We start from the raw sequence: 19158 nt of genomic DNA, 5'->3' as shown, positions 1-19158 counted from the left end.
GGACGGCATTCGTCTGATCGGTGCGAGTTCAATAACGGCTCAACTGCTGAGCCAAAGAAGCCCTCAAGTTCAAAAAACAGTAGTTGAACTAAAACAGTGTTGTATTCTCTCTTCACGGTCCAGAGGGGGGCAGGCAGCCCAAGTCCAGCAGGGCACACTGCTGCATGAGTGATGCAGGGCTCCTTCTACCTGCTTTTCTGTGGCTCCCTGGGGTGTGGTCCTCACCAGCAGGGCGAAGCTGGCTCACCCTGGCCGGTAGGCCTACAGAAACGGGAAGGGAGAGTGCAGTGCCTAGCCACATCATTTCTCACATCCTATTGGCTGGAACTTAGTCACATGGCCACAACTACCTGCAAAGGGTGCTGGGAAATGTAGTCTCCAGCCACATAGCCATGTGCTCTGCTAAAACTGGGTGTGTGCTATCTTTTAAAAAAAAGCAGGGACAAATGGATACCAAAGATCGAGCAGCAGTCTTTGCCATAGAGCACAGCTCCTTCGTTGTTTCCATTTACAGAGAGGGAAACTGAGTCCAGGAAAAGGGAAGAGGCTCAGCAGAGGTCACAAAGGGAGCCGGTGGCAGAAGAACTTACAAGGCCCGCCTCCTGCCTCCTGCCTCCTCGGCGGCACCGAGCCGGCTCAGCACGTGGTGTGTTTAGGAGATCATCCCTCCCGCTCCTGCTGCACGTGGTTCTGGTTTCCGAGAGAGGAACTTGTTCTCCCTGGTAGGCTCTTCTCTGGGCCGGTGCTCCTTACTCCCTGTCTTTGAGGGAGGGTGGGCTCCTGGCGCCTCTGAAGGAACTGGGGAAGACTTTAACTTCTCCCCATAAAAAGGCTCACGTGCACACACACACAAGTTCAAGTACAGTTTCCGAGTGTTCATGACGACCCCCTTAAAGCCCTTACGAATCCCTATGAACCCTGGGCGGGGGGCGGGGGGACTCAGTGAGACGCACAACACGGACGCTGCTTCTGGCAATGGCGGAGCCTTCCCTCCTTCCCGCCCGCCCGGCTGACACCGCGGCGAGGATCCGCCACAGCCACCTAACCTGAGGTCGCGCAGTGGGGCTGCTGCGCACACTGTTTCCGTGTGAGAACGAGGAGCTCAGCACTGCCGGCTGCCACGCTCCAAACTCTGACGGTGCCTCCGGGGAGGTTTCATGGCACCAAGACACGCAGAACACCTCACGAGTGGCAGTTTGTGGACTTGGGGTTTGTGGGACTCCACACGCACACACACACTCACACACACATGTACGCACAGGGACTCAATAAAGGGTTACTCCTGAAATGACTTTTTTTTAAAGATTATATTTATTTATTTTTAGAGAGGGAAGGGAAGGAGAAAGAGAGAGAGAGAAACATCAATGTGCGGTTGCTGGGGGCCGTGGCCTGCAACCCAGGCATGTGCCCTGACTGGGAATCGAACCTGTGATGCCTGGTTTGCAGCCTGCGCTCAGTCCACTTGAGCTATGCCAGCCAGGGCAAATGACTGTGTTTTCACCATTCAGAACCATTTGCTACCTGAGTGAAGCAGTTTCCAACCACAGAACCGAGTGTGCGAACGGTGTCCGACCTTGGTGCACCACCGCACCTCTGTCGTCTGCGTCCCCCGTGATGGTGTCCAGCGCTGCCCGGGAGGGCAGGCCGACGGTATTTCGGATAAGGGAACCAGAGTCAAGTTTTCAATAAATCAGGCTTCCCGGAAACGAGAACAAAATCTGATCTGGCCGACTGTAAAAATCGGCGTGGCACCAAAGACGCCCGGCCCTGGGGAGTGCCGTCAGCCTCTGTGGCGTGGCCGCGTCGCACCAAGCGGAAGGTGACGGCCGCTGGAGTCCGCGGCTCCAAGTGCGACTCCGGTGGAGGCTCGGTCGTGCCCTCGGCGACAGGACTGGTGGCCCCAGGACTCTGCTCACGGCAGCGTGTGTCAGGGGCAGGGTCCCAGTGGTTATTTCTGTGCCTCTGGGGGGTCTGAGAACACTGACTTGTGGGCTGGGGTCCTCGTTAGATTCAGGGGGGACCCTGGGACCAGTGACCCTCGACCTTGATCATCTCACGGCTCACGTCAACTACTGACCGAGATTCTGCACCACACCCAAAAAGGCATTCTTTGCTGATCTGGCAAAAAATAGGTATAATTTTGACTCCTTCACACCAGACGGCTACTGTTGTGTTGGCTGTTGTCATTTCTTTTTTAAATTTGACAGTCTAAGGCAAAAGAGGTCAGTGCCCCTGACTAGTTGGGTACTGCCTGGTTTGAAAGTTCTTACAGCCCATGGGCTGAAGGTCACTGGCCTGCACTGTGACTTCCGTGGTGTCTTCACAGTCAGCCTTCCGGGAGAGCCAGACATGCTCAGCGCAGAGAAGCAGGAGGCTTTGGTTCTGCTTCTGTCTCTGTGTTGCACCTGGTTAGGAGACCATACAAATCCTTACTGGGCTGTGAGCCTGGAGTCGGCTTCAGCTAGGATGCAGCTGCAACCAAGACCAGCCACTCTCTCCAGCGGGCCTGCCGGCCGCAACCGGGCGTGGGAAGTGGGGGAGGGACACGCTAACTGGGCAGGAAGTCAGCCAGACGGGTCGGCAGTGCGCAACCAATCCCTCCAGCCCTAACTAGGGTTTCTGGAGGCTTCCACACGCGGCTGGTCTCTCGGGAGACCAGAGAGAAAGAGCAGGGACCACCTTGCAGTCCAGCCATCTGCTTTCCTTACCTGGAGACCTTCCTGGTTGAAAATGAGCCTGGGGCGGGGGGAACGGCCCAGGTTAGGGTGGTCAGATCACATGTGAGACCTGTCGGCTGTCCGAAGCAGCAGCCCCCACCCAGGCAGCAGGAAGAGCCTGAAGTTCTCACCTGTCTTCTTTTGGCTACAAATGTCCAGGAGTGTCCCCTGTTTCAGAAGGGAGGGAGACAGAGAGAGAGAGAAACATCAGTGTGTGGTTGCCTCCCACATGGCCTGCACTGAGGGCCTGGCCTGCAACCCAGGCATGTGCTGCCCTGACTGGGAATTGAACTGGAGACCCTTTGGTTCACAGCCTGAGCTCAATCCACTGAGCCACACCAGCCAGGACATAACGTGACATAATACAAAGGCACTGAAAAATAAAATGAAAACGATCTGAATCCCGCAGCTCCGGAAGTAGCCGCTATCCCCGCATCCTTTCTTTCGGATTTGATGTGCCTGGTTAATTTGAGGATTTAAATCTCAGGTCCACCACTTCTCAATCATTCGGCCTTTGTCACCTTTAGTGCAGGGAGGACCACACCTACCTGGCAGGTTTGTCTGAGGATTAAGACGGGGCGGCAATCCAGGAGAAGCGCTGGAGAGACAGGGCCTGGCCCATTGTCTGTAAGTGGGGAGAGGCGCAGGTAGGGGTTACCTGCAGGTATGACCCGTTCTCGAGTGTTGTCCTTGTCCCACACGAGACTTCTGAACTTGAACTCCCTGAAAACAGACCCTGTCTTATTCCCTACTGGGTCTGTGCCCAGCACCCAGCCCAGGCCTGGCCCACAATAAGTGTTCAGAATGTGCTCGTCCAGCAAAGAAGGGAGGGGAGGGAACAGGTGCTCAGGACTCTTCTCTGGGAACGCTCCACCTCTCTTGCCTCTCAGGGCTGGGACGAGTGCCTTCTGCATTCCCACGGCCTCCTGGGAGTCCTTGCACCGCTGCACGTCGCAGTGCGGTCTCTGCGTGTGTGACAGTTTGTTTAGTGTGTGCATCAGTCAGCAGCTTCTGTGATAATGCTGGGAAACAAACCGCCCCCTCCCGGATCTCTGTGGCTTACAAGACCACGTATTTTTCTTACCCATGAGCCTGCAACTCTGTTAGGATTCAGGTGGGTTTGGTCTGCTGCTTGTGTCTCTCACTCTGGGGACAGAGGCTGCTGCAGGGCCAGGGCTCCCCGGGGTGGATGGACAAAGCACAAGGGAGCTGAGACATGTGGCATCTCTGAAGGCCATCACCCACTGGGAACTGGCTCACTGTCACTTCCTCCCATCTCCCACTGGCCAAACTGAGTCCTATGGCTCCACAGCCATTGCGTGGGGGGAGGGGCACACCCCTCATCCCAGCGAGCACAGGTAAGCACAGGGAGAGAAGGAAGACTTGTGAGCAGACCCTTTCCAGAACAGCTCATCACTGCGGATACCAACTAGTGCCCGTGTTGTGCTCATCATGTCTCAGGCACCATCATCAATCCATTATTCCCCCTAGCAACCCTGGGAAAGGAAGCACTATTAACCCCATTGTACAGATGAAGAAACTGAGACCAGAGCGGTTGACCGCATTGGCCCGTTAGAGTGTAGCAAAGTGGGATAACACCCGGGCAGAGCAGGGCCCAGACTTCATCCCTCCCGCTGCCTCCCGAGGTATCTGGGTTCAGTGCCTTGCTGGGGCGGGCCAGCCACCCAACCAGTGCCCGTTGGTCGAATGAGAGGCACGTATTTATTGATCCTGTGCTATGTGCCTGGCACTGTCAGGTCATCTGCTTTTATAAATATTGCCTGGCGTAATCCTCACAGCCACCCTGGCTGTTAATGTCAACCTCCCGTTTCACACACAGGGGCGACCCCCAAGGCAGCCAGCCGGTCGGGAAACGGTAGGAGACCCCGGCTGTATGCGAATGAAGCTTACCAGGGGCCTCGCAGGGGGGCCAGTCCTGGAACTTGACCCGGGTTGCCCTGCATGCCGCCGTCTCTGCGTTTCCATGTGTCCGGGCGTTTCTGTCGTGTTGGATGAGGAGACAACTGCCCACCCCCCGCCCCCGCCAGGGAGAAGGGAAGAGAGGGATGGAGAGAGAGGGAGAGGGGGAGAGGGAGAGGGGGAGAGAGGGAGAGAGAGACGGGGTGCCTTGGACTCGGAAAGAAACGCTTCCTCCCACAGCACCGGCAGTGGCTTCAGGCGCCCAGCAGATGGCAGCCTGTGGCCGCCGACGCAGGCCCGGCGGCGGGAGCTGGCAGGGCGTGTGCTCCTCGCGTAACCTGCGCTTCCCTCTGGGAGCGCCCTCTAAGGGTCCGAGGTCGTCCCACTCGGCCCCAGGAGCCTCGGGGCGGACCCATTGCGCCCCAGTCTTTAGTACCCGGTCCCCGGAGCGTACCCCCGGCCCCCCGTCAGGGCTCCCCACCTCCTGCCCCCGGGGGCCCACCGACCCGTAGGCGCATCGCCCCTTAATCAGACTCCGAGGCTCGGGAAAATGGGGGCGGGGGGGGGGGAATCCCGAGGCCCAGGCCCAGCCGGCGACCCCTGGGGAGAAGGGTTTGGTGCAGACAACAGTCTCTGTGGGGCCTCAGTTTCCCCACGCACAATGAAGGGGCCAGGCTGGACCCTGAAAGGTCTGGACCCTACGTTAAGTCATTCAACACTTAGAAACACAGAAGAGGAAAAAAAGCCTTGGAGAACAGGTCTCCGCCGAAACGGGCAATAAGGCCCAGTGGGGCGCAGCGGGGGCGCCCCTGGCAGCCAGGAAGGACGAACCCCTGACCGCGGAACTCCTTCACCTCTGAACCTCCGTCCAACGGGCTCTGAAATGGGGGGCAATGATGTTTCTGACCGAGGGCAGGAGGCACCTGGCAGGACGGGGCAGGGGGGGCGGTTAGGAGCATGTCGGGGCCCGCGGCACACAATAGGTGCTTACAAATCTCTTACTGCCAGGAGGCAGCTCCCGACGCCAGAATCTCAAGTCCTTGGGGCTGACCCTGCACTCGGCTAGGGTGGGTGTGGCGGGGAGGCGGTGCTCCGTGCCCCCTCCTCCAGGCCGCCCCCCGGGCCTGATCCGGCGCTCCGTGCACGCCACGCCCCCTGGTCCAGGCCGTCCCCCGGAGCTGAGCTCCCCCGCCTCCGCCACCTCCGTGCAGCCCCCGCCCGTTTCCTCCTTCCCTCCTCCTTCCCTCCTCCTCCGCCGTGCCTCCTCCCGCTCGCTGCAGCTGGTGAAAAGCGCGCTCCGTGGACCCGACACCGTGAGAGAGCCCACGGGTTCCGGGGCGTGCGCGGCGGACCAGAGAGCGCAGCCTGGGGTGCGCCTGGGAGGACGGGGCGCAGAGGACTGGAGAGCGCAGCCCGGGGTGCGCCTGGGAGGAGGGGGACTGGGGAGGAGGGGGCGCGGCGGCCGCCGTCCCCGCCCCTGCGCGGCGCTCGGCCCCCTACCGCTGGGCGCGCGACTGCAGCCCGAGCTGGGCGCTCGCCCCGCACCCCGCGTCCCGCAACCCTCACGGCGCACCCGGCACCCCTCGCTCCGCACCGCGCACGGAGCATCCGCATCCCCGCCGCCGGGCATGTAGCAGCGGCAGCAGCGGCAGTCGCCGCGGCGGAATATGGGCGGGAACCACTCCCACCAGCCCGCCGTGTTTGACGAGAACGAGGAAGGTAAGAGAACAAGGGGCGCCGCCGCTGCGCGCCGCGCTCGGGCCTCGGCCGGGTCCCCCTTTCCCCTTCACGCCTTGCCCAGGCCCCAGGCGCGGGGCCTCCACCCCGGCAGCCCCTGCTTGTCGCGGCCCGTAAGGCGCGGGAGGCAGGTTCCGAGAGGGGAACCCAAGCCCTCGCTCGGGGATGGAGGGGAGGTGTGGCCTGTCGAGGCGAGTCCCGCGCGGCCTGGGCGCGAGTCCCGGGGAAGCCGGGTCTCCGGCAGAGCCCGGGGCTGAAGGGGGCGGCCTGGCGCGTGTGTCCACGGTGCGTGCGCCTCGTGCAGCGCCGCTCCCACGCCGCCGCCAGCCTCACCGCCCAGGACGGCCGAGGGAAACTTTCTGGTGGTTGAACTCCGTGGAAGGCGCCCCGCCGGCGGCGGGGTGGCGCGGGCCGTCACACCGCCTCTACACCCCAGCGCTGGGGGCCCTTGCGGCCCGGAGGGCTAGAGGCAATTATCTGGACTAGCAGGACCCCATTCCCAGTGCTCCGTGTCCGTGGGCCACGTGCCCAACCTCCCTGAAACCGTGGTTCGTCTCCCGTGAGAGGAGATTAGGGCACCGCCTGCTATTCCGCTCGGTAGCTGGAAGCCGAACCACCGGCACCCACACGAAAGCGGTTCAACCACCGCGTGGCTCCTGTTAGCTCTCTGCCTCCCAGCGCTCCTTGCTGCCGCCTGGTCTCCACCGCGCCCTGAAGGCGGGCTAAGCCTCCTGAGCGCCAGGCCCAGCGCTGGGGCCTCCTGTGGCCGCTCGGGCCTCAGAGCAACCCTGGGAGCTCCGGACTTTTCTTCCTCCATTTCACAGTCGACAAAAAGACGTGTCCTAGTGACAGCTGCAAAGGGGCAGAGCTGGCTTTGAGGCTGGACGGTGGGCCCCCCGGGCTGCTGTGCCCAGGCAGTGGTGTCCAGCACCACAGGGCTGTGGGGTTGGTCGCATGCTGGCCCAGACAGCGTCTTTCAGAAGGACACTGCCCTGCAGCCGAAGACAATTGAGTCAGGCCCATGCGATCTTTCTTGAAGGAGTTTCTGGTCCAGAGGCACGGAATAGCCAATGACCAGCGGTGGTGATGAGGGCAGTGGGCAGGGCCAGGCCGGGGCGCTGGGGGACTGAGGAGGCCCAGGCCCTTCCTCCCTGTTCTTCAGTGTGGAGCGCAGGCCAGTGGGGATCCAGGAGCTGACAGAGGAGAGGGGGACCGGGAGGGGGTGGAGGCTCCTGTGTGTCCCAGGAAGAATTCGGACCCCGTGTAACTGAACTCTTCCTCAGCTACGTGCACGCTGACCCTGACCTTCTCACGGAAGTCAGTGAACTTGACTCGGCCATCAGCCTTTCCAGCCCTGCTCTGCTCTGCGCCAGCCTGCTGGGGGTGGGTCTCCTCTCCGGAGGGGGCACCTGTGTCCCGTGCGATGGCATTCCAAGGGGCCCAGACACTCCGAGAAGGCGCACTGACTGACGGTGGGCAGGAGGGCGTGGGCCAGAGACTTTCTTTCCCCAACAAGTCAGCGTGGTCCTGCCTGTTCTGGGGAGGGGTCGGCCTGGGTCTGTAGCTCCGGCGACTCTAACAGGACACCACACACATGGAAACAACAGACTCGTTCTAGGCAGCGGCTTGGACAGCAGAAATGTGTGACCTCTCACTGTGCTGGGGGCTGGGCGACTGAGACTGAGGCGCCCTCACGGTCAGTTTCTGGAGAGAACGCTCGTCCTGGCTTTCAGACCGCCGCCCACCTTCTCGCTGGTCCTCACGTGGCCTTTTCGCTGTGGCTGGAGGCACCGGAGGTCTCGGGGGGCTGCTCCTCTTCAGGTAGGGACGCCGGTCCCATCAGATTTGGGGGCACTCTGTGACCTCACTTAACATGCATTGTCTCCTTTGAGGCCCCTTGGGGGTTGGGGTTTCCACACAGGAAGTTTGGGGGGTACAGCTCAGCCCGTAACAGAGTCCCCGCTGATGGGAGCCCTGCACCCCCTTCTCGGAAGAAAGCGCAAACTTATACACCCCATCCGAGGTCAGGCCTTCGTGGTTCTAGCCGGGGCCACAGGTCATGCTCGGGGTGGTCCCCTCAGCATCTTCCTCTTCATTTATGGAGGAGATTTACTCCCCCATATTGACCACCGTCTCGGTCCCTCATCCCCTCAAAATGAGCTTGAAGATGCTTACCGGCAAAAGAGTTGCTTACAGCCAGCGTCACAGCCTTTCGATTTTCCTGCTCTGGTTCCTCATTCCAGAAGGGGCTGGGGCTCAAGGTCAAGGGCCCGTTTCAAGGCTCATTGAAACACAAGGCTAGCGCCAGCGGCCAGCCCAGTGACACATTAACTTATCCGGCGTTGCTAGCATATTTCTTAATTATTTCCGTGTGCCAGTGGAACTCGTTGATCTGGCACCAGTCGGTTTCTTTCTGTCACAGGTACTTAAACTCTTTTCCACATCTGCCCCCTGTGCGGGGCACCAGGGACACGGAGAAGCTGGAGGCCGGGTCCCAACCCTCAGGGAGCTCCGGGAGCAAAGGCAGAGCCAGGCCCCTGCAGGGAGCGCAGGGGGCGGGGCTGTGCTAGGGGGGGGTCCCTAACCCTGGAGCCAGGAGGATGGGTGGGAGGAGACTTCAGCTTAGACTTTAATTCAGCCTTGTAGAGATGGTGGGAGTTACCAGGGAAGGAGGAGTCGGGGGAGGAGGAGTGGGGGGAGGGAGAGGGTGTTTCAGAGAAAGGGGACAGGAAGTGCGAATGGTGAAGGGTCATCCTGGTCACTGGGGTGGGGCGGGGGGGGGGGTGACTGCAGGGCGCTTAGCCCTCCCGCGGTGGCGTGCGAGGCCGGGAGGCACACGGATGAACCCCAGATGCCCGGCCAGCTATGAGTGTGGACTTGGTCCTCGGGCCGCGGAGGGATTTCAAGCTGGGCAGTGACGTGGTCCAGGAAATGAACGTGCCGCCCCAGACTAGAGTGCTCAGACGGTTGAAGATGATGAAGATGCAGACGCCCGCCTGCCCAGAGCAAGTTTTGTTTTCTAAGTAATGTAATGCTAAGCTAGAGCCGAAAATTTCCCATCTGCATTCTGAGGGCAAAAGTGTAACCTGCGTCCGATGATGATACAAACCATGAGGACCACTGACACCGCAGGGACGACTTTTCCCACCCACGTGGGGATGGTCACGACTCAGCCAGGGAAGGCCCGGCACCTGCACTTTACCGGGGAGGTCACGGGAGTCCCACAGCCTGTGGGTGAGCCGGGACCCACCCCGGGCCTGTTCACCTCCAGAGTGGGGGCCCGATGGTGTCCCCTGTGCCGCCTCTGGAGGCCCACGGGCCCCTCCCTCCCTCGCAGGTGCCCACGAGCCCGCGGAAGGAGACCCGCATGCAGATGGGACTCCAGAGGAGTCTGTTTATACACGCACAGGCAGGAACGGAGTGAGGATACATTCTGACAGCACCTGACTGGTTCCCTGATCCTGGGGCTACCAGCCTCCACAAACCTTTGTCGAGCAGCTTAACACAATGCAAGACTTGGGAACAGAAACAGAAGCATCTCCTGCTTCACATTCGTGTCAGAATCGCCTGTGAGTTGTTCCCCCACTGACGTCACCCACGCCGAGACGTTTTTCTGTGAGTGCACACCTACCGCAGATCGAACGATCCCGCTTTTTCTCCTAGCGTTGCATTTTGAGGAGTTACATTGCTTGCTGCAGTGCCTTCAAAATGAATAATTTAACGGGTTTAGGTATTCCATCAAATGGAACTGTCCCATTTACTTAAATATCTGCTGTTGTTAGAAATGTAGGTTTTCAGTTTTCCATCTTTATAAACAGTTGCTTCAGAATGTTATACGTAGAGATTCTCTCTTCTTTTCGATGAACTCCTTACAATGAAGCGCAAGGAGGGAGGTGACGGGATGGAAGGGGTTGGAGACGTGTTAGGGCCCTAGAAACGTGTCGTCATGTGTCCGGGGGCGTGGCGAATGTCTTACCAGCTCCTGGCCCGCGTCCACACTGGAGGGGCTTCGGCTGGACGACTGCACAGCCAGCTCCGGGTCGAGTGTCACGGCTTAAAGAGACACTCGGAAATAGGGGTTAGTCCCGTGTCCTTATTGGGCCAAGTAGCTTCACACGCGGCCCACAACGTGGAAGCATCTTCTTGGCGACATAGATACGCAGAGAACCCTTGTCCTCCGGAACGGCTCAGCTACCTCCTCACCTCCCCTGCCCCCATAGTCACTCCCTGAAGAGGGGCAGCGGGCCCCACCAGGCCCACCTGGTCTTGTGGACCTGGGGTGTCTGTGTCACTTGTGACTCTCAGGGTTCTCTCCCGACTGTGTGTCAGCTTCTCCAGACCTGCGGGCACACTCACTCCTGTTACACCTTCATGTCCATACTCGGACTACCCGGGAGTTGTGCCTGGGGTGGCATCCTCCAGAAATAGTCTGGGGAAGCATGGGATGCATGGGGCACTTAGCTCCCATGCACAGAGCGTGCTCAGAGGCAGAGGCTATAGGGGTGCCCGTAGGGGCTGGGGGTCCACGGGCTTGGCTCCGTGTTTGTGGGAGGTGTACGCTTGTCTCATGCTGAATCCTTGGGTGTAAAGCTTAGATTTTAGGAGCTACACTTCTTCTGAAAATGCATTTCGATTTGTCTTGCACGTGTGGGTTAGGAAGTGGTTGTGAGTGGCCGTGGTACGCGGCGGTGTAGTAGAAACGAACAGCAGGATTCATCCGCACCTTTCAGTAGTCACAGAATATGGGGATGTGTATACGTTTTTTTTCTTTTAATTTTTTTTTAATTTATTTTTTAGAGAGGGAAGAGAGGGAGAAAGAGAGAGAGAGAGAAACATCAATGTGCGGTTGCTGGGGGTCATGGCCTGCAACCCAGGCATGTACCCTGACTGGGAATCGAACCTGCGACACTTTGGTTCGCAGCCCACGCTCAATCCCCTGAGCTACACCAGCCAGGGCTGGATGTGCATACTTCTAAAGCATTTCTCAGTCGTCTCTGTAGAGTGAGACCTGTCTGCACGCTACTGCCCCCCACCGAGTCTGAGGCACCATTCTCCGTGCTTGCATGTGCCTGAACCTGGGCTGTGGTTTGCGGTCCCTGCTGGCTGGGGTGGTCTGTGGGATGTTCTTTCACTGTCTGCACGTGGCCGTGTTGGCAGTGACGTGACACGTGCCGAGAAGGAATCACGCCCTGGGTCAAGGGGCAGCTTTTCTTCTCCGTGGCCCCTAAAGCAGCAGCGCGTTCCACGTGACGGTGGTGTCAGGGATTACGTGGCCCCGGGCGTGTCAGAGCAGCCTCCTTCAGTTGCAAGTGGCAGAAAACCAGCGAGAAGTCCTTTGGGAGGAATGAATCAGCTCCGGCCACTTCTGACCGCCCGCACCTGTCTGAGCCCCAGGCACATCTCTCGCTTAGATTGCTAGAACAGCCTCCTTAACCCGTCTCCTGACTGTGCCCCTCCCCCCTCAGTGTCCCCTGTGACGCTGTTAAAAAGGGCACCGGGGTGTGCCCGTCCTCTGGTCAGCGTGCCCCCGCCCCTGCCCCCCACTGCAAGGGAGAGAGATAGTGGAAGCGGGTGTGCCTAGGGATGCCCGTGGCCCTGCCCGCTCTGATCCCCACTCCCTCTTTCCTCTTAGTTCCTGTCTCTTTGCCTCCACTCGGTGGGCCACCAGCTCCCCCTGAGGAGTTGCAAGCTCCTTAAAGGCGAGGGTGTGCTGTGAGGTATTCAAAACTGCATTTCCAAGGCTTAAAAGACCGCCCGCAGCCCAGTGGTGCCCAGTACGTCTTGGAGGGATGATGGCCGAATGAATGAATGAATGAATGAATGAATGAATGCAGATGGGATCCCTTCTGTCTGCCTCTGCTGGGACCGGGTCCCCGAGTGACGTCATCAGGAAGCGTCCTCCTCGGCCTCTCTGCTGCCCCCTGTGTAGCAGCAGGCAGGCGCCCTCCTGGGGGGCCCCGCCCGCCTGCAGCCTCGCAGCCTCACAGCTCCGAGTTCGGAAGAGCGAGCATCTTTTTCAGGGCTGTGGCGGGAACTATCCCCGGGCTAGTTCTGATGGGTTCTGGTGAAGCCTGGTGGGCCATTCTGCAACTAGCGCGGTGACCAGGAAGAACGAGGTCACCGGCCGGGCTGGGTCCCGTGCCGCCCAGGCTTGGACCTGGGGCTTGGACCTGGGGCTTGGACCTGGGGCTTGGAGTTGGCTCTGCTGCAGGCGTTTGCACTGAGCACGAGTGAACTGTTTCCCCAAGGAGTATGAGAGCGTCCACAGAGGAAGGGCGGTGGACGCTGGGCAGGCAGGTGCCTGCACCTCACAGCTTTTGAAACCTATGGGAGTTGTACCATGTATCATATATTCTTCTATGATTTCGTGTCTGCTCAAGACACTGAGTTTCCGAGGTTCATCAGGCTACTGTGTGTTGCTGCTCATTTTCACAGCGGCGTGGTGTTCCGTTGTCACGCGACTACACCTTTCTCCCGCCCGTGCACATCGGTGCTCTTTCGAGTGTTTGGCTCTTGTGCGCAGTGCCACTGTGGATTTTGTGTACAGCCGCTGATGCACATGGGAGGGTCTCCCCGGGACACCCCTGGGGGAGAGGGGCGGGGTCGTAGAGGAAGCGCATGCGCAACTTCGTAACCTAAGCAAAAGCGAATGGTTTTCCCAGCGGTGGCGTCCGTTTCCCTCCGACACGCGCACATGCGGATGGGCGTTCCCATCGCTCTACGTCAGCACCGCCCTAGAGAAATATGAATAGGTCTACTAACACCAGCCACGCACGCAAGATTTACATTTTCTAGCGGTAAAATTATATAGGTAAAAAGCTATAGATGAACTCAATAATCCGTTGTATTAAACCCAGTGTGCCCCAAATAATGTAGTTTCAATGTATAATCCGCATCAGAGTCACGAAGATGTTTTTCACGTTCATGTTGGGTGTTGAGCGTGCGTGGTGCGCTCACAGTGGCTTCATTGGGCCGGCTGTGTTTGGGGTGCTCAGAGGCAGCTGTGTGGGGGTGGGGGAGGGGGCTGCTGCGCAGGGCGCCCCCTGACGGCCAGGCCAGCCTTCACTCTCCCTGCCCTTCTCACATCTGCCCATCGGGTGAGCCTAGCGTGGGATTTCATCGCTGCTTCAAACTGCATTTCCTCACGTAAGGCGCTGAGCGTCTTCCTGTGTTTAGCCCCCACCGTTGTGCAGTGCCTTTCATAGCTTTGTGACTCTTTCTCCTGGAAGCCGGACAGAAGTGGAGACATGTCCGCAGGGCTCTGCTCTGCGGTCACAGAGCAGTGGATTTGGAGCCGAGAGGTGACACTAATAACTGGTACATATTCCCGTATGACAGCGACTCCGTGATTTATTTCTTTAATTCACGGTTCTCCCGTGGGCTCCAGATCTGTGATCCTGGGTATAATTCCACGTGGCTGTCTCAAAAGAATGAATACTTCAGATTCAGAATGACCTCAGCCAAGCTCGCGTGCCTCCAGAATCTCCCAGTTGGGTGGGTGGATGGCACCGGAGTCCAGCCGGTTGCACAGCTGGGCCGTCTCGGCTCTCCCCGACGCTTCCGCCTCCTTCACGCCCACAGACCCAGTTAGGCACCCGGCCGTGCTGATTTTACCCCGAAACACCTCTCCCACCTGCCCCGTCTGTGCAGCCACACCTCCGCCAGCTCCGTGAAACACCACCCCTCCCGGGGACCCCGTGCTGCTTCCGAACTGCCTCCCGCCCTCTCCCGTGCCCCTTAGGCCAAACTCCACCCACCATCCAGAGTTACAGCTTGAAATTGCAAGTACGATCAGGCTAGCCCCACGCTTAGCATTCCTTAATGGGTTCCGTTGCTGCTGGGGTCAAGGGGAGGAGCTGCAATGTGGCCTCCAAGGCGCTGCGGTCTAGAACCGGCCCTGTGCTTCCCTCTCTCCCACCCCCCAAATTCCCTCCCCACACAGGTTAAGCGACTCGGTGCACTTAAAGTCCCCGGCCCCGAACCTGGCTCCAGGCTGCTTCTGTTCCTATAATCCGTGTCATTGTTCTTCAGCCACGTGGCACTGTCTCAGTTTCTTGTAAGTTGCATGCTCAGCCCTCAGAGCCTTATCACAGGTCCTTCCCTCTTGGCATGGTTTTCTCCCACTTTCCTTCTTCGAGGCTGATTCTCAGATGGGTCAAGACCCCCAGGGGCCCCCTCACGGGACCTTGTGCCCCTACATTGTGTCTGTCACGGTGGTAATTCTGCACTTCTTCCTGTGAGTACCTCATGCGTGTCTGTCTCTCCCCCGGACACGCGAGTCTGCGCCAGGACAGGGCCTGAGGCTCTGCGGTTCTAGCGTGGGTTTCCCAGCGTCACAGAGTGTCTTTCCCGTGGCTGTCGTCCTGGAGCGCTGGCCAGAGGAGACACAGAAAAGTCACCGCACAGTCTCGGAGAGGTGACAGGCTCCCTCCGGGGACCTAAGAGAGATGGTCTGGGCAAGGTGGAGCCCAGGTTGTATTTCAGAAGCACCTGCTCTGGGCCAGATGCTTCCCATACACAATTTTATTTGCTCTTCCTAATAACATGTGAGGGAAGTAACGGCTTCACTTTACCCCTGGGGACCGTGGGGTTCTGAGGTCAACCGCGTTTCTTAGGCGACAGAATTGTGGTGCCTGGTCTCACCTCCTGCCATGTGACCGAAGGGCAGTCTTTCCCCAAACTCAGCAGCTCGCACCGCCCCCTGCAGAATTATCATTACTTTTTGCCGTAGCCAGGCACTGCCTGCACGGTTATTTATTTAAGACTTCTCTACCTTGGCTGATTTTTACTTTAACAGGACCTTTTACAGAGAAACTTCGTATTTCCAACTTAAATTGGAAACAGACTAAGACTTCTGTAGACAGGAAGGAAGGTAGAGCTAGACGATGCCAGACACTGGTGCTCAGTGTGGCTTTGTCCGTCCTCGGGGTGTGGCTTGCTCACTGGACACTTTGCAATTAGCTCACTCGGGGAAGGACACCCAAGCAACAGAGGTTAACCGCAGGGTCCCGCGGTCTGCGCAGTCTCTCAGAGCAGCAGGGCCTGTCTCCTGCTTCCAGCGGGGCAGTTCCGGTTGGGACCGAAGCCCCGGCGCTGTGGGCCGTCAGCGCGCCTGCTCACGCGGGCGTCTGTGAAACACACTCACCTGGGTCTTGCTGAGCCTCCACACCTTACACTTCCACCAGGACGTGTGCTCACGGGGCGTCACCCGCGCAGGGTGCGAATGAGGCGCACGCACACAGGGTGGGGTGGGGGATGGCCTCCGCCCCTGCGCCGCGCTCCCTCGCAGTTCTTTACAGAGCAGCCAGTAAGGCCAGTGTCGAACCAGCGCAGGGCCCCGCTGGGACACAGCCTACACGATGTCGTCCTCGGACAGGCTGGCGCGGCGGGTGGGGAATGACTTGTTCTTCATGGCTTCTTCGGTCTGACGTTTGCAGTTTTGGAGGACCATGCCCGCGGCCTGAAGAGTGGAAGGCCCGGATGGGGAGAGGGGGCGCGTCCTCAGTGTTCCTGGGGGGATACGTTTGCACGTACAGGGTGGAGACCTGCAGCGCTGCGCCGCATGCACGAGAGAACACTCATGCCCCCAGACGCCGTCCAAGTCTTCCAGCCCACCCCCCCGCCCCCCAACACCCTGTGTGAAGGGCCACTTACAGGCACTACAGCCGATCAGACCCAACTAGACTGTCGCGCGGCAGGATTTTCCGCCGTCCACTGAAGTGGCAGAGGACATTTGTACATGCCACTTAAAATGTAATTGTCCTTAAGCACGTTTTCAAACAGAACCGAAAAGCCCCACATTCAGGGCGTTGCGGGAAGAACCCTCCTGCCGGAGTGCAGTGACTCCGCCCGACCTCCCGGAGAGCCAAAGGGAGCTTTCCTAGGGTGCGCGCTGGGGGGCGTTACCCAGAATCAGGCGCGCTTGGGGCTGGCCCTGGAAAGCCGTCTGCGTTGGCCTGTTAGTTACTTCTTCCGGGAAGTGACAGATGTTTCCGAGCTTCTGCACGCGTCCTGGCCTCTTAAGCTGAAGTTCTACATCTTCCAGAGCTTCTGTCTGTCAGTCCTTTTAATTTCGGTGGCAGGATGGGCAGGCACAGAACCGAACCTGTACTTCATGATTTGTCTTTCGTCGCCAGCACGTAAGACGCAAGATCAGGCCCCGGGGGCCGGGGCGGCAGTGCGGGGTGGGAGGGGCACCGCCGCCCACCCTGCGGGTGCACTTACCGGTTAGTCCGCAGTGGGGTGCTGTGTTAGGTTTTGACGCAGGCTCCTGGCCCAGGCCATGAGGGCAGGGGTCCTCACGGAGGATGCAGGTTCGGGATAGGTTGAGAGTCACAGCCGTGTACAGTGGTATTGTACTATAGGCTGACAACTGTGTCATTTTTCCAGATCAGCCTGAACCCCACAGATTCAAGTTTTAATTGCCACCCCCAAGTTTTTACGCGGACGTCTGATAGGGACCTTACTCTCCGTGCCCCTGAATGGAATGAACTCCTGTTTCTGACGCACCCCCAAACCTGCTCCTGCTCATCGTCCTGCTTCAGCAGAGAAAGACGCCGTTCTTCCAGTCGCTCAGACCAGAACTAGGGAGTCGCCCTTGACCGATATTTTTCCAGTTTCTCTCTGATTCCCTCTCCCTCTCTTCTGGAGCTCCGGAACCCCGCCTGGCAGGCTGCTGGGGAAAGTGCTACGGATTACGAGGGACTCTGCTCATTCTTTCCCCTATGTGTGTGTTAAATGTATTTTCTCACATTGTTTCAGTTTGGATATCCTTCTGTTGCTCTGTCTGCAAGTCCCCAGACTCTCCCTTCTGTGCCGTCTAGTCTACTCTTCCAAATAAATGAATCCTAAAGTTTAAGATACTAGATTTTTCAGTTCTAAGATCATTTGTTATTTTCAGATTTCCTATACCTCTCCTGAAATGCTTCATGCTTTTCCACCAAGTTTGTATTTTTTCTAAACTTTTTAAAAACGATTTTACTTATTTATTTTTAGAGAGAGAAGGGAGGGAGATAGAGGGAGAGAAACATCAATGTGCAGTTGCTGGGGGTCATGGCCTGCAACCCAGGCATGTACCCTGACTGGAAATTGAACCTGGGACACTTTGGTTCCCAACCTGTGCTCAATCCACTGAGCTACACCAGCCAGGGCCAAATTTGTATTTTTCTATACATTCTTCAACATGTCTGCCATTTCAGCATTGTAGTCGTGTGTGCGTTTCTGTGGGTGTTGTTTCTGGGCCATGGGGCACGTTCTCTGTGTCTTTTCTTTGCAAGCGAGACGTTGCAGACAGTCGTTATACAAGGTGATCCATACAAAGCGCTAACTCAACCCTGGCACATTACGAGTTTAGAATTCTTTAATGAAGACAACATCATTCTATCCAATTAACTCTTGTCAGTTAATTTTTAGTTCTAGGATTTCCCCCTTGGTTGCTCAAGAGTATGAGTTTTGCTCCACTAGGAAAATAAATTAACTGCAAGTTCATTTTGATATTGAGTCTTGGCTTTAGGTTTATGATGGGTATCTTTTGGTTTTACTTTTTTTTTAAGAGATTTTTTTAAAGGATTTTACTTATTTATTTTTAGAGAGAGGAAGGAGGGAGAAAGAGAAGGAGAGAAACATCATTGTGTGGTTGCCTCTCATGCTCCCCCTTCTGGGAACTGGGCCCACAACCCAGGCATGTGCCCTGACTGGGAATCAAACTGGCAACCTTTTGGTTCACAGACCAGCACTCAGTCCACTGAGCCACACCAGCCAGGGTGCTTTTAGTTTATATTCTAGACAGTAGCCTTTGATTCTAGGACTTTATATGCACTCTCACTGGCCCTAACTTGAACTTCAAACTCTGTGTCCCCAGCACTGGGAAGCTGCTGAACTCTCTGCCCACCACTCCCAGCTTTTCACCTTTTGTTTCATTGGGCTCCTGGGAGTCTCACCCTACTCGGGCCCCTGTCAGGACCCCGCCATGGACTCCAGGGGGAATTGGCACTTCGGGGGCATTAACACTGACTGGGTCATATTCAGTTATTCCTGTAGTACAAATCCTAAGAAAGTATGATTATTGAAAAAAAGAGTGTAACCTTACACTTTATAACCTTATAATTCATAAGACATCAGCACCCAAACATCTAAGGTTTGTTGCTACCAGTACAGCATAAGTGTAACAATTCTCCCAAACCTTGTCTCCAAAAAGTGTTAGGTCGCACACTCGTTTTCCTCACTTAACAGATTTGCTGTGCTGGTGGGCTGAGGGTGTCACTAATGCTCATGATGTCGACTCCCAAGGAGGAGAAACCCTTCCCCCCCCACCCCGTCTTTACACACAATTTACATGTCCTCGTGAAAATTGCCTATTTAGGTGTTTGTCCACCCTTTTCCTGTTGTGTTTTTCACTAAAAATATATCTACACAGGCTCTTCATTCTCTCCAGCAATCAATCCTTGTGTCCAGTTTATCTTCTCCTCCCTTAGGTACTTGTTTATCGTTGGATGAATCCAATGCTGACCGAATTCAGTTCCAGTACGTTATTTTAATTCTCTTTACAGTTCATATAGAGTTATTATAGAAAAACTTAGACATTTAGAAAACTGTAGACGATGGTCAATAATCTTCATTTTGATGCCTTTTCTCGTATCCCCTTTCCAAGCACGGGGCACCCCCTCTTTAGACTGCTGGCGCTGTTTTCATCCCCCTTTTCACTTCATGACGGCGCATGACCAGCTCCCTGTTCTTTCATTCTTTCTAAGATTTTATTTGTTTATTTCTAGAGAGGGAAGGGGGG

The 19158-nt window shown here is 57.3% G+C and overlaps 1 protein-coding gene and 1 long non-coding RNA gene across 7 annotated transcripts in view; one reads left to right on the top strand and one right to left on the bottom strand.

The window, feature by feature from the left end:
- Window positions 1-1398: 1398 nt before the first annotated feature.
- LOC123815865 lies at window positions 1399-4432 on the bottom strand. The gene is made up of 3 exons (XR_006785185.1): window positions 3266-4432; window positions 2709-2885; window positions 1399-2405 (listed from the first exon to the last, which is right to left on the bottom strand). It is a non-coding gene; the product is annotated as an uncharacterized LOC123815865 (long non-coding RNA).
- A 1478-nt stretch (window positions 4433-5910) lies between these two features.
- The window catches only part of STK32B (serine/threonine kinase 32B), a 124195-nt gene continuing 110947 nt past the window's right edge, over window positions 5911-19158 (top strand). For 3 of the 6 annotated variants that reach the window (XM_045834360.1, XM_045834358.1, XM_045834364.1), the window contains exon 1: window positions 5911-6356. Coding sequence is in view for 3 of the 6 variants with exons in the window: in XM_045834358.1 (XP_045690314.1) it covers window positions 6305-6356 (52 nt within the window). In the remaining 3 variants the exon portion in view is untranslated. Of the gene's footprint in view, window positions 6357-7418; window positions 7847-7866; window positions 8196-19158 lie in introns of those variants that run through there. The other 3 variants (XM_045834359.1, XM_045834363.1, XM_045834361.1) reach the window with 3 other exon arrangements.

This window comes from Phyllostomus hastatus, unplaced genomic scaffold (assembly GCF_019186645.2).
Source record: "Phyllostomus hastatus isolate PE091 unplaced genomic scaffold, TTU_PhHast_1.1 phas_contig_196, whole genome shotgun sequence".
Taxonomy (NCBI): Eukaryota; Metazoa; Chordata; class Mammalia; order Chiroptera; family Phyllostomidae; genus Phyllostomus; species Phyllostomus hastatus.
The sequence above is the reverse complement of the archived record's forward strand: the minus strand, read 5'-3'. Positions and strand labels throughout refer to the sequence as shown.